General features: G+C 36.7%; 1 protein-coding gene across 1 annotated transcript; it reads left to right on the forward strand.

The window, feature by feature from the left end:
- Positions 1-9,480: 9,480 nt before the first annotated feature.
- LOC123908763 (putative pentatricopeptide repeat-containing protein At1g12700, mitochondrial) lies at positions 9,481-11,502 on the forward strand. The gene has a single exon (XM_045959485.1). The coding sequence runs from the start codon at positions 9,533-9,535 to the stop codon at positions 11,168-11,170; it is 1,638 nt and encodes a 545-aa protein (XP_045815441.1). The 5' UTR covers positions 9,481-9,532; the 3' UTR covers positions 11,171-11,502.
- Positions 11,503-15,249: the final 3,747 nt, after the last annotated feature.

Consider the following 15,249-nt stretch of genomic DNA (forward strand, 5'->3'; position numbering starts at 1 on the left):
CTAATAAGCTAAAATGTTTTTTAATATACTGCAATCTAAATTATTTAACTAAATATACTTATAAATTATTTTTGGCCAATTCTATGCAGAGAAATACTTTAGGCCGGGCTTCCCACTTCTACACTTGGATAAGCCTCACCGTGAAAACCCCTACACATTGAGATTAAATTATCATTCATTCAAGATTTCAATCACATTGTCATTGTTAACAATGGTAATCATACAGAAACATAGTAAAAGAGAAAGACCTCTTGATTTAGGGTTTCAATAGAATGAACAAATTAACTTAGAAACACAAGGGTTACAATAGAGTATATAAACAAAATATTTGAAAAGGCCAAACTACCCTTACATAATAATATAATTACTATTATCTAACATCTCCCCTCAAACTCACGATGCAGTGATAGGCAACATCGAGAGTTTGTCAATCAAGAAACGAAAACGTTTAATAGAATGTGTCTTCGTGAATAAATCAGCAATCTGCAAGGAGGAAGAAATAAAAGGCAAAGCAATGGTGCCATGCTGAAGATGATGACGAGTGAAATGACAATCAATTTCAATGTGCTTAGTGCGTTCATGAAATACTGAGTTGTGGGCAATTTGAATGGCACTTTTGTTGTCACAATACATAGGAGTTGGTTCAGAAAGATGAACACCCATATCAGAAAGTAACCAGCGCAACCAAACAATTTCAGTAGTCGTGGATGCCATAGCACGATATTCAGCTTCAGTAGAAGAGCGGGAGACAATGTCCTGCTTTTTGCTCTTCCAAGAAATGAGAGAATCTCCGAGAAAGATACAAAACCCTGTGGTAGACTTACGGTCGGTAGGATCACCAGCCCAATCCGCATCAGAGTAAGCACGTAACTCTAATGAAGAAGATGATGGAAACAAAAGGCTTTGAAACTGAGTTCCCCGAAGATAACGAAGAATGCGAAGTACGGCTGCCCAATGCACAGTAGTGGGAGAAACAACAAACTGACTGACAACATGCACTGCATAAGCAATATCGGGTCTAGTAATAGTGAGATACACCAAGCTTCCAACCAGAGTACGATACAAACTAGGATCTGCTAAAGGAACACCATCAAATGGAACATATTTGACATTCAACTCTAGTGGACTATCTACTTCTCGAGTATCAGAGAGGCGAGCTTGCTCAAGAATGTTGGCAATATACTTGGATTGAGATAGAAGATAACCCCTAGGAGAGTAGGCAACTTCAATTCCCAAGAAATAGCGAAGAGGGCCCAAATCCTTCATCTCAAATATTTTTGCTAACTTTAATTTCAGCTCATCAATTCCATCAACATCATCACCTGTAATAATCATATCATCGACATATAAAGAAAGTATAATGCGACCATGAGAAGTTGTCCTAACAAATAAAGCAGAATCATGATCACTAGAGCAGAATCCAAGAGATATAATCACAGCAGAGAACTTCTCAAACCAAGCTCGTGGAGCTTGTTTTAGACCATATAGTGCTTTCTTCAACTTACACACTTCCCCCAGATTATGAGAAACACCTTCTGGGGGTACCATATAAACTTCCTCTTGAAGATCACCATTTAGAAAAGCATTTTTAACATCCATTTGAGAAATATGCCACTGACGAATAGATGCAACAACAATAAGAGTACGAATAGTAGTCATCTTAGCCACAGGAGCAAATGTTTCTTCATAATCTATACCATACTTTTGAGAAAATCCCTTAGCTACTAGACGAGCTTTGTAATGCTCAACTGACCCATCAGACTTGGTTTTAATCTTGTATACCCAACGAGACCCAATAGCACGTTTTCCTGGTGGAAGAGGTACTATGTCCCAAGTATCTGTCTTGTACAAAGCAGCAAGTTCCTCATTCATAGCCTTCTGCCAAAGGGGATCAAGAATGGCTTCTTTATAGGTAGATGGCTCAAATAAACTGTGAACAGAGGTTAGGAAAGAAGCAAAAGAAGCAGAATAAGTTGAATAAATAAAATCAGGCAACTGAGTAGACTTACGATCACGAAGAGGATACCGAGGAGGAGGTGATGGAGGAGGATGTGGTGGTGACGGAGGAGGTGCAGTAGGAACAACAGTCATATGAGGTTGTTGAGTAGTCGTTGGGACAGAAGGGACATATGTATCTGGAGTAGCACTAGTACCATCCCTGCAATTCTCAAAATTACAGTCACTAGAAATATCATCATCAAGGCCAAAAGGATCAATATTAGTTAGTTCAGACCTGCTAGGAGTATTCGAATCAGAGGAAAGAGAGAAAAAAGGTATGTGCTCAAGAAACACAACATGACGAGAAACATACAATTTTTTACTTGAAGGATCATAACAACGATAACCTTTTTGACCAGCACCATAACCAAGAAAAACACATATAGTTGAACAAGAAGACAATTTATTACGTTCTACTTGTGGACGAAGAACAAAACAAGTAGAACCAAAAACTTTCAAAGAAGAATAATCAGGAGTGAAACCATACAATTTTTCAAAGGGAGACAAACCTGAGGTGATCGATGACGGAATTCTATTAATAACATGAACAGATGTGAGAATTGCTTCACCCCAAAACTCACATGGAACTGAAGCAGACAACAAAAGTGAACGAGCAGTTTCAACAATATGACGATGTTTCCTTTCAGCAACACCATTTTGTTGAGGAGTATCGGTACAAGAACTTTGGTGAATAGTACCATCATAAGCAAGTAACTCAGAGAATTTATTAGAAGTATACTCACCACCTAAATCACAACGGAAACACTTTATAACAGCATTATGTTGGGTTTTAACCATAGCACGAAACATATGATAAATATCAAAAAACTCAGAACGATTTTTGTAACGACCCGATTTTTAGTAAATCGATATTTTATATATTTGCATATATTTTGGGTTAGTGTTAAATATTTATTTACGCGACCTATTATTATTTATCGCGAACATAAGTTTGTGAGCGAAACCTTTGTCGTGTTAGTGGGCTTGGGGCGTGTGAGAGCTTAATGGGCCTAAGCCTTTGGGCTTGGTTCATGACCAATAGGAGTGGTATAAGTACCAAGTCAAACCAATGAATAGTTTCATAATTCATTTTTCATGAGAAGTTGAGGTTGTGAGCTTAGAAGCAAGAACCCTAGGAGAGCTAGAAGAACTCGAGCAAGGAGAAGAGTTTAGAGGCCAAGAATCATCGTTCAATCTAAGGTGAGAGTGGTTAAGCATAAGCTTGGGTGATCCAAGAGAGGGGAGGTGTCTAACCTCCATTCCTGAACTCTCTCATCCAATTTCTTTGGGGTTTGGGTGAAATTTCTTTATCATAAACATGTCTTTTCATCTTAGTATGCTTAATGAACATCTAGGAGGGAATATGTATATGTTTGATGATGGTTTTGCATGTTTATGCAACTTTGCTTATTTTGCAAGAAATTGACATGATTTTGAGTGTTTGATGTATTTGGATGTTTGGAAGGGATGATTAATGTTCCTTGATACCATATATGTTTGGAATAGCTGTTTATATGAATTTATAACATGTTTGAGTGAATTTTTGAGTGGATTCAAGGTTAAACCGCCTTATTGAAACTCAAGAACAGATATTTTTCTGGTGTAGTTCGCTAAGCGACCAGGAGTTCGCTGTAGCGAACAGGTTCGCTGAAGCTCGCCAAAGCTCGCCATGAGCAGGTGACTTCCTGGTGTGGTTCGCCAAGTCTCGCTAAGCCCTCGCTTAGCGAAGGCCTCTGTGACAGCAATTTTTGCTGATGTTTGTAAAGTGTGTGTATCCATGTATTTGGTTTCGTTTTGGTTTGGAATTATTATATGTTTAATAATTGTGTTGTGTGATGGCATTTATATAAAATGTCAAAGAAGTATATGTATTTTGTATATCGAATTGTCCGATAAAGAAGAATATCAGTTTGTCTGATAAAGAAGTTTAATGGATTATGTTATCCATGTAGTGAGCAGTAGCTTCGTGCTAAGTGATTATCATATGTTTGGTAAATGCATGGCATTCATAAACTCATGCATTATTTAGGGATATCAGACTTGTCTGATAAAGAAGGATATTGGACTCGTCCAATAAAGAAGAATATCAATGGTAAGTTCCTTGATAAAGAAGATGGTACCACATGCATTAGTCGTGTCTAGGTTGGCATGACATTGAATGTTTGGCATTAGTCGCATTTGAGTAAATGTGCAATTATGTGTTATGTGTTATGTGAGTTCTTTGTGTTGTCTGAAACGACGTGAAACTATCTGGTTGTGTATTTGTGAGTATGTGTTATCTGGTGTATTGCTTATGGAGGCATGTGTGTGAGTTAGTAATGCGTGATAGGTTGAATATAGGTGCGTTTCTATATTCGTATGTATGTGATTATGTTTACTAACTCTCTACCTAATTGTTATGTGCTGGACCTTTGGGGGTTCAGGTATTCAGGTCGAGGTTTCGATCGAGCTTTAGCTGTAGATCGTTTTGGTGTGGAGCACTTTTGGTGAGGAGCTAGTGTAGGCTACCTTTGTATAGTTTTGTTAAGTTAGTTTGGTTGTGATGTATATTAGTGCTCTGGTATGTTGTAACATCGAGTCGGGGATCGTTTGTATTCCGTCGTATATCGATGCGAACATCTTAACTTATGTTTTATGTAGATGAATTATCTTTTGAACTATTTTGTTCATTGCTTTGAAAATCCTTTATGTTATGTTTTCCGCTGCGACGTTTCGTGTCATGTGCACGATCGTTTTGTTTAGAAAAATGTTTTCCCGTAGCGCTCCGGCTACTTATCTTTAAAAAGTTTTTAAGATCACGTTTTTAAGGGTAGTTAGTTCGGGGTGTTACAATAGTTGGTATCAGAGCAGGTCGGTTCATGTGAGCCATTAGGATTTTCTTTCTCTTGTATGAAGCATGTGTTGGGTACACTGTTAATACATTCTAACGTCGAGTTGTGATTCGTTCAGGAATCATGGCTGCTGCTAGGACCAACGCTCAGATTGCACGAGCTTTGACTGCTTTGACTACATTGGTGGTAAGGGATAATGACCCGGAAAGGGATAGTGAGAAAAGATTGGAAAGGTTTATGTCGCATAAACCGACTCTGTTTACCGGAGGCTATAACCCGGAGGGGGCTATCAAGTGGTTAGATGAGGTTGAGATCATCTTTGAAGCAATGTGTTGTTCTGAGGAGAACAAGACTACTTTGGGAACTTATGCCCTTAGAGAGGAGGCAATCGTTTGGTGGAGGAATGTGAGACTCAGGATAGGAGTGGACGGTGTTGCCATCGTTTGGGAAACTTTCAGAAGGGAATTTTTGAGGAAGTACTTTCCGGCTGATGTGAAGAATAAGAAAGTGATCGAGTTCATGGAGCTCAAGCAAGGAAATTTATCGGTCGCCGAGTATTCGGCTAAGTTTGAAGCTTTGTGTGTGTTTAGTCCACACTACAACACGGTGGAAGCCGAAGAGGATAAGTGTGTCAAGTTCGAGAGTGGACTTCGTCCGGATATCAAGCTTTTGATTGGATTTTCTGAAATCAGGGATTTTCCGACCCTTATGACCAAGGCAAGGATTTGTGATGAAGATAGCAAAGCCAAGACCAACTACTATAAGGTTCTGAATGATAGGAAGGAAAAGGTTTGGATCGTGGTAAGCCGTATGAGAACAAGGGCAATGGAAGTGGAAAGAAGAAGCAAGGAAGTGCAAGTTGTTACAAATGTGGAGAGCGGGGTCATATGTCATATGATTGCCCGAGGAAAAGCGACAAGTGTTTCAATTGTGGACAGTTTGGGCACAAGGCCGATGCTTGTCGGGTGAAAGTGTTTTGTTTCAATTGTGGCGAGGAAGGTCACAAGAGTCCGGTATGCAAGAAACCGAAGATGCCGCGTTGAGGGTTCGTTCTCTGTTTTATCTCTTAGGTAATTTCGAGGGCGAAATTCTTTTAAGGGGGGTAGAGTTGTAACGACCCGATTTTTAGTAAATCGATATTTTATATATTTGCATATATTTTGGGTTAGTGTTAAATATTTATTTACGCGACCTATTATTATTTATCGCGAACATAAGTTTGTGAGCGAAACCTTTGTCGTGTTAGTGGGCTTGGGGCGTGTGAGAGCTTAATGGGCCTAAGCCTTTGGGCTTGGTTCATGACCAATAGGAGTGGTATAAGTACCGAGTCAAACCAATGAATAGTTTCATAATTCATTTTTCATGAGAAGTTGAGGTTGTGAGCTTAGAAGCAAGAACCCTAGGAGAGCTAGAAGAACTCGAGCAAGGAGAAGAGTTTAGAGGCCAAGAATCATCGTTCAATCTAAGGTGAGAGTGGTTAAGCATAAGCTTGGGTGATCCAAGAGAGGGGAGGTGTCTAACCTCCATTCCTGAACTCTCTCATCCAATTTCTTTGGGGTTTGGGTGAAATTTCTTTATCATAAACATGTCTTTTCATCTTAGTATGCTTAATGAACATCTAGGAGGGAATATGTATATGTTTGATGATGGTTTTGCATGTTTATGCAACTTTGCTTATTTTGCAAGAAATTGACATGATTTTGAGTGTTTGATGTATTTGGATGTTTGGAAGGGATGATTAATGTTCCTTGATACCATATATGTTTGGAATAGCTGTTTATATGAATTTATAACATGTTTGAGTGAATTTTTGAGTGGATTCAAGGTTAAACCGCCTTATTGAAACTCAAGAACAGATATTTTTCTGGTGTAGTTCGCTAAGCGACCAGGAGTTCGCTGTAGCGAACAGGTTCGCTGAAGCTCGCCAAAGCTCGCCATGAGCAGGTGACTTCCTGGTGTGGTTCGCCAAGTCTCGCTAAGCCCTCGCTTAGCGAAGGCCTCTGTGACAGCAATTTTTGCTGATGTTTGTAAAGTGTGTGTATCCATGTATTTGGTTTCGTTTTGGTTTGGAATTATTATATGTTTAATAATTGTGTTGTGTGATGGCATTTATATAAAATGTCAAAGAAGTATATGTATTTTGTATATCGGATTGTCCGATAAAGAAGAATATCAGTTTGTCTGATAAAGAAGTTTAATGGATTATGTTATCCATGTAGTGAGCAGTAGCTTCGTGCTAAGTGATTATCATATGTTTGGTAAATGCATGGCATTCATAAACTCATGCATTATTTAGGGATATCAGACTTGTCTGATAAAGAAGGATATTGGACTCGTCCAATAAAGAAGAATATCAATGGTAAGTTCCTTGATAAAGAAGATGGTACCACATGCATTAGTCGTGTCTAGGTTGGCATGACATTGAATGTTTGGCATTAGTCGCATTTGAGTAAATGTGCAATTATGTGTTATGTGTTATGTGAGTTCTTTGTGTTGTCCGAAACGACGTGAAACTATCTGGTTGTGTATTTGTGAGTATGTGTTATCTGGTGTATTGCTTATGGAGGCATGTGTGTGAGTTAGTAATGCGTGATAGGTTGAATATAGGTGCGTTTCTATATTCGTATGTATGTGATTATGTTTACTAACTCTCTACCTAATTGTTATGTGCTGGACCTTTGGGGGTTCAGGTATTCAGGTCGAGGTTTCGATCGAGCTTTAGCTGTAGATCGTTTTGGTGTGGAGCACTTTTGGTGAGGAGCTAGTGTAGGCTACCTTTGTATAGTTTTGTTAAGTTAGTTTGGTTGTGATGTATATTAGTGCTCTGGTATGTTGTAACATCGAGTCGGGGATCGTTTGTATTCCGTCGTATATCGATGCGAACATCTTAACTTATGTTTTATGTAGATGAATTATCTTTTGAACTATTTTGTTCATTGCTTTGAAAATCCTTTATGTTATGTTTTCCGCTGCGACGTTTCGTGTCATGTGCACGATCGTTTTGTTTAGAAAAATGTTTTCCCGTAGCGCTCCGGCTACTTATCTTTAAAAAGTTTTTAAGATCACGTTTTTAAGGGTAGTTAGTTCGGGGTGTTACAATTTTTCATAAGATAAACCCAACAATAACGAGTATGATCATCAATAAAGGAGACATAATATCTTGACCCACCTTTGGTAAGAATCGATGATGGACCCAAAACATCAGAATGAACCAAGTCAAAAGGTGCTTTGGACACAGAAACACTTTTGTTAAAAGGCAAGGCAGAAAATTTGGCAAGTTTGCAACCACAACAATCAGAAATATCATTTATTTGCAATTCTCCTAAAGCTCCGGTAGAGGCTAAGTATTTTAATCTAGATGCTGAAACATGACCAAGACGAGAATGCCACAAATAAAACTTAGAAGATGATAAATTCAAACGAAAAGATGATAAATCAATAGTGGAAGTAGAAGTTGAGGCTGCGGTATCTGGAACTTTCAGCTCATCCAGAACATAAAGTCCCCCATGTCTACGGCCTGTCCCAATCAACCTCCCAGACTGTGGATCCTGCACATAACAATGAGTGGAAGAAAACATAACCGAGTAACCAGAATCACACAATTGACTAACAGAAGCAAGACTCAATGTGAGGTTAGGAATATAATAAACATCATGAAGAAACAAATTAGATGTGGACACTGACCCAATTCCTGCTATTGGCATAGGAGTGCCATCAGCAGTCATAACTGACATAGATGGTTTAGAATTTAAAGACAAAAAGGACTTATAATCATATGACATATGATGAGATGCTCCAGAATCAAGGATCCATATGGAAGAAGACATACCTGACAAGTTAGAGGGGGTTAAACCTTTAATAGACGAGACAGATGTTGCATGTGGCTGAGTAGCAAGAAATTTTTGGAACTGCTCAACAAGATCAAATACTCGTGAAGTAGTCTCATGTGGATATACACAATCAATACCAGAACCAATAGGGAGAGGAGCAACCAAAGAATGAGCCATAGCCATATCAAACTCTCGTATAAACCAACCAATAATAAATCAAACACTAAAAATGGACCCAAATATCCACAATGTTAAATAACCAGAGTGCCAAGCAATGAAGAATCCAATAAATCATATGCCAACTAATTATCTGCAAGTTGCCCCTCACTAACAAACATGAAATTTTAGTTTTAAACCTCAATTTTCAAAGAACATAAAATATGCAAATTAACACCACGTAACCGAATGAAATTGATGGTCTCCACAACAAATTGCAAAACTACTTCTATCAAAATTGACTTCCAACAACCAATCATATACAAACCTTTAATTGTTGATTAACCAAAACAACTTGCGGAGGCTAAAACCAATTGAACAGATTTCTCAATTTTCAGAAGCGTGTTTCACTGTTCAGCGGAAGCACTAGCTTCCTCTTTCTATTTTATTTTATTACCGATCAACCAAGCTCTTTGATACCATGTTAACAATGGTAATCATACAGAAACATAGTAAAAGAGAAAGACCTCTTGATTTAGGGTTTCAATAGAATGAACAAATTAACTTAGAAACACAAGGGTTACAATAGAGTATATAAACAAAATATTTGAAAAGGCCAAACTACCCTTACATAATAATATAATTACTATTATCTAACCGTCATAACATTATTCATTTAAGATTAATCGATTTTCATTTTAAACCAAACAAACAACAATGTCGTATGTTGCTTCTTCTCCTAATTTTCAAAAACTCCAAAACCCTAAATTCATTCGCTTCTTCTCCTCTTCACCTAAAAGCCTATACTCTCAATTCCACAACCAAAATAAAGACGAACAAAATCTCGTTTGCTTATTCAATCAATTGCTACTTCAAAACAATCCATCCATCTTCCGATTTAACAAAATTTTAGGTTCCTTTGTTAAGCTCAATCAATACTCCACTGTTGTTTCACTTCATCGACAGATGGAATTAAATGGAATTTCCTCAGATTTAGTCACTTCCAACATATTGATCAATTGTTTTTCACAATTAGGTCAAATCTCTCTTTCCTTTTCTGTATTTGCCAACATTCTCAAAAAGGGTTTTCATCCAGATGTCATAACATTGACTACACTCATTAAGGGTCTCTGTCTCAAAGGTCAGATCCATAAAGCATTCAACTTTCATGATAAGGTCGTAGCGCAGGGATTCCGGTTAGGTCATGTTAGTTATGGGACCTTGATCAATGGGTTATGTAAACTTGGACAAACAAGAACAGCCCTACAACTGCTGAGACGAGTTGATGAGAAACTGCTTCAACCTAATGTGGTAATGTACAATGCAATTATTGATAGTATGTGCAAGGATAAACTTGTTAATCATGCTTTTCATTTATACTCTGAAATGATTGCTAAGAAACTTTCTCCTGATGTAGTCACTTACAATACTTTAATTAACGGCTTTTGCATCGTAGGTCGGTTAAAAGAAGCAATTCATCTGTTTAATAAAATGGTATCGGAAAACATCAACCATAATATTTATACCTTTAATATATTGGTTGATGCATTTTGTAAAGAAGGAAAAGTGAAAGAAGCTAAAACTATGTTTGCTATGATGATGAGAAAAGGTGTTAAACCTGATGTTGTTACTTATAACTCTTTAATGGATGGATATTGCTTAGTTAAAGAAATTAACAAGGCCAATGGTATATTCAACACTATGGCTCAGATGGGAGTGGCTCCTGATGTTCATAGCTACAGTATCATGATTAATGGATTTTGTAAGATTAAAATGGTAGATGAAGCCATCAATCTCTTCAATGAAATGCATTGCAGAAAAATTATACCTAATGTGGTAACTTACAATTCCCTTATTGATGGTTTGTGCAAATCAGGAAGAATCTCATATGCTTTGGAGCTTGTCAATGAGATGCATGATAGAGGTCAACCACCTGATATATTTACTTATAATTCTATATTGGATGCTTTGTGCAAAAACCATGATGTTAACAAGGCAATTGCATTATTAACCAAAATTATAGAGAACGATATTCAGCCAGATATGTGCACGTACACTATTCTTATTGGTGGATTGTGTAAAGGTGGAAGGCTGGAGGATGCGAGAAAGGTTTTTGAAGATCTTTTGGTCAAAGGCTACAATCTAGATGTTCATATATATACTGTTATGATCAAAGGATTTTGTAACAAGGGTTTGTTTGACGAAGCATTGACCATGCTGTCAAAAATGAAAGACAATAGTTGCATTCCAAATGCTGCAACGTATGAAATTATTATCCATTCTCTATTTGATAAAGATGAAAATGATAAGGCAGAGAAACTTCTTCGTGAAATGATTTCAAGAGGTCTGTTGTAAGACTAAAACTAGGTATTATGATATTTATGTTTCAACATTGTTTCATCATTTCATTTATTTAGTTGCTTCACTCAATGGAAATAAGGCTTTTGTCATTTCTTTTGGATAAGTGTGTTTTGGGAAATTGGTAGGACTTGAAAATTATTGATGTCATAAGAGTGTTGTTGGGTTCAGTTTGTACTAATTGTATTACACTTGCTCTAGCTAAAATTCCTGGCACGCAGTGGACAAATGCTTTGACAGATGCTACACCAGTTGTCTATATAAATCAAACAGCAGACAAGCAAAATAATAAACTGCAGAATAATAAAGAACACAGTAGGTTTGTTAACCCAGTTCAGTGTAAACACACCTACTATGGGGATACCAATCCAGGAGGAATCCACTATAATAGTACTAGTTCTAAGTTATCAGTAAACGCCCCGTTTACAACTTGTCACCTAGCTACTACTCGTGCTATACTCTACCTAGGAACTCCTAGATATGAGACCGTGTCTCACTCCCCTCACTACCCCACAACATATAAAACATATTTTTGTAACAAATAAAACAAACCGCCTTAGGTATCTTGCAGTAGAAGGTGCGTTTTAGCTTGCTGGATAAGTATGAACTTATTTGTAAATCAAATCTTCAAAAAGATATAAAACAAAATTTAGGTGCGCTGCTTCAAGAGACACATGTTGTACGGACATGCTACGACATCTTGGTCCAACATTTGGCTATTGTTGTTTTTGCGAAATTGTATCCAATATTTAAAACCCAACACTAGCCAATGGTTTTCTTAATCAACAATAGCTAATATCTAGATGCTTTATATATATTAAAAAAATCATTTCGATACAGAAGTAGAATACACCAGATATCTTGGGTGAGGGAATGGGATCATGGATACAGGTCTATAGAGACTGAAAGCAAACTTGTTATGGTTTGGGAAATATAATATCCTGTTATTCCTTGCATTATTATGACCAAAGAAGTAACTTGTTATGGCGCGTGAAGTGAGTCAAAATTAAAGGTTTATTCGCCTTTTCCTTGTCTTTTTTAACTTTAACAAGCTTTGATTTTTCATTCAAAGCTTATTTATCTAATGTAGTTTTCCATGTTCTGTCATTCTTATCTATCTGAAATGTATATGCACTGAATCGTTGATGTCACAAAAAATTTTGTTTTGTGGGAGTTCTGTTATCTACGGTTTTTGTTTCTGATGTACAACAAAGTATGTTTCTAGTATATTTTATAGCAAGTCTCCTATTTCACCGCCGTCATCGCCTCACCATCCCTCTCAGCCTTCTTCACCACATATTCTGTCTCTTTAGTTTCTTTTGTTTTCAGCCTACGATAGACAGCAGGAAATAACACACAGGAGAGGATCGGGATCCTCGAATGTGGGGCAGTTTTTTTGGAGAAGATACAGAGAGTAACGGTTCTCACATGGAGGTTCCCCTTTACGAAACGCGACGTCACGCTTCCAATTATCCTCCTCGACACCAATTTCAACAACAATTATAGATTAATTGCACTAGTGTTGCAAAAGCTCTTAATGAAATCAGATTGATACATAAAAATGTCTCAAGAATGTATATTATATTTGAGATGTCTATTGATAGTTGGACAATGGGTCCAGATGTGAAGAATCACAGAAGCAGCATGCGTTTATCGCTATATCAGTAAGTACAACAACTCTGAATTTCAACAGCAGATGCATCATGTGTCCAGCTTTGGCTATTGTAGTCAACTGATTTAGTTGCCTAATGTCAATGTGTTGTTTTGATCATATTTCTACATGAAACTTTTGTTGCAATTGAAAAATAAATTGAACCTGTTGATGAAAGCATGATGGAATATGCAAAGGTGTTGCCTCTGTATTGCTGCCACTTTCCTGCTATCACTATAAAGCCAAGGTGAAGTCTTAGTGGCCGTTACAAAGGTAGTTATTTGATTTGTAGGAAGCATAATTCTATTTTCTCCATAATTATATATGCAGCAGCATATACTTAAATGTATTGTTCACTTTTTTGTGCTCGTTGTTAAATTAAATTCTTAATAAAGCATAAATATGATTGAATAGTTCAGGATGGCAACACTTGCACACATCAATATGATTCATGATTCCCCTTTTATATAGATGCTATTGATTTGAAATTCGAGCACTGTCTTCCTTGCACTAGACGCTAGTGATTTGACAGGTTGAACAATTATTGTTTGCTCATTTCATTGAAATTTGTTTGTTCATAACCGATCACTAAATCATCGTCCTTTCGGTTCAAGTTGCTATTTTGATTTAAAGAACTCAATAAGTGATTTAAAAGAGCTGCTCAGATGTTAGTGCAATTGTAGTCTGCTATTATGTTTAAGACCTTAAGCATGCATCTTAAAAAAAGTCTGAATCTGACAGGTACAACCTATTATTTAATGGATTTGTCTTTGTTCAATTCATTCAGCTCTAAATTCTGCTCGATTTACTTGGCAGCTAGTTTTGTTATTATTTTAGTCTCAGAATCATGTTTTCGTTAATAAAATGGATTGCTTTTTGTTCATATTAGCTAGTAGGGTTCCTTCTTTTAAAGAAGTGTATTATTGGATACCTCCAAAGTAGTTTTCCGTGTTCTGCCAATCTTATTTTTCTTAAGTATATATAAAACTTCGTGTACAAGTACATAATGTTAAAAATTGTGATCCTTGTATATTCACATATTGTGCTGATTAGGCTCTGGTATCGCACACAATTTGTATTCAAATGGAATACTTTATGAGTTTCATTGATTCTATTTTTTTTCTTCCTTACGTGAATTTCATTGATTCTTCTTTTATTGAGTATGTATGTCTCTTTATATTATATAGATTCCTCTGTTGAAATATTCCTTTTCCTTCTACTATTTGACATAAAGATTGCAAGAAAATCTTGGCCTCATCTCCAGCATTTATATAAGTATCACAAACACTTGGGAAGCCTTAAAGCTAGTTATTATGGAGGAGAACCAAACTAGTTATTAAATAATACACCACAAAGAATTTCGTACTATTTGATGTGGGACTTGGACACCCTACAGTACCCAAGCCCCTATTGAAGCCTTGTTCTTGAGAGATGAGAGACGACGTCTCGGCAGCTGCACTCTACGATGCTTTCTTCAATCTTTCTAATTGATCTCTCCATCGGTAGATCTCTTCAAGTAACCACCAATATAAGCTATTATTCCTATTGCCAAAGGGGTCTTTTGTGGGTGTGCGACATGTGCGACGGCATAAGACCCCATAAAAATAGGGGCTCTAAATTTTTTTTATAGGGTAGTAGTATTAGTAAATGACAGATATAAAACTAGTAATTGCACTCAAATACTTGAGATTCTCTTTATTCTAAAATGATTGATTTATTAGTTACAAAATGTCCTAAAAGAGATTTTCTATTGTGAATAAATTTTTTAGACGTTTTATAGCTAATTGTTATACTATAGTTTTATTAAATGAAGAGATGTGTAATAGAGATTTTCTTGTTTCTTAGACGCTTCATAGCTAATTTTGCATTGTTTCTTTTAGGCTTAATTAGTTAAATGGTCCCTTAAAGACATTTTAGGTTTCACATTGGTCCCTTAAAGAAAATAAAGTCCGTTTTGGTCCCTTAAAGATATCTCTGTTTGCCACTTTAGTCCTCTCCGTTAATTTGTTTTAATCTGAACCGTTTGATCTTTTTATTAAAAGTGTAACGGTAGGATTTGCATGTCCACTGAATATAATGGTGAACCATCATCAACCAAATATTTCTCTTGTTCTTCATCTTCTTCTCTCTCTTGTTCTTCATCTTCATCTTCATCACCAACTTCATCAATCTTCATCAAACAAACCCAAAAAAAAAAAACAGATCCCCAAATTGAAAATTGAAATCCGTAAATCACAACCAAGGAATAGGAGCACAAAGGAGCAAGAAGCAACACAAATGAAACCCAGAAACCCATAACTAAACTTCATCAACACAAATCCAAAACTTCAAAAACTTGTAAATCTCAAATTCAGTTTCAACTGAATCTCAAATCAAACAACAGAAAAAATCCAGTCCTTTTCCATATTCAATTTCGCAACCTTAA

Source organism: Trifolium pratense, linkage group LG2 (assembly GCF_020283565.1).
Source record: "Trifolium pratense cultivar HEN17-A07 linkage group LG2, ARS_RC_1.1, whole genome shotgun sequence".
Lineage (NCBI taxonomy): Eukaryota > Viridiplantae > Streptophyta > Magnoliopsida > Fabales > Fabaceae > Trifolium > Trifolium pratense.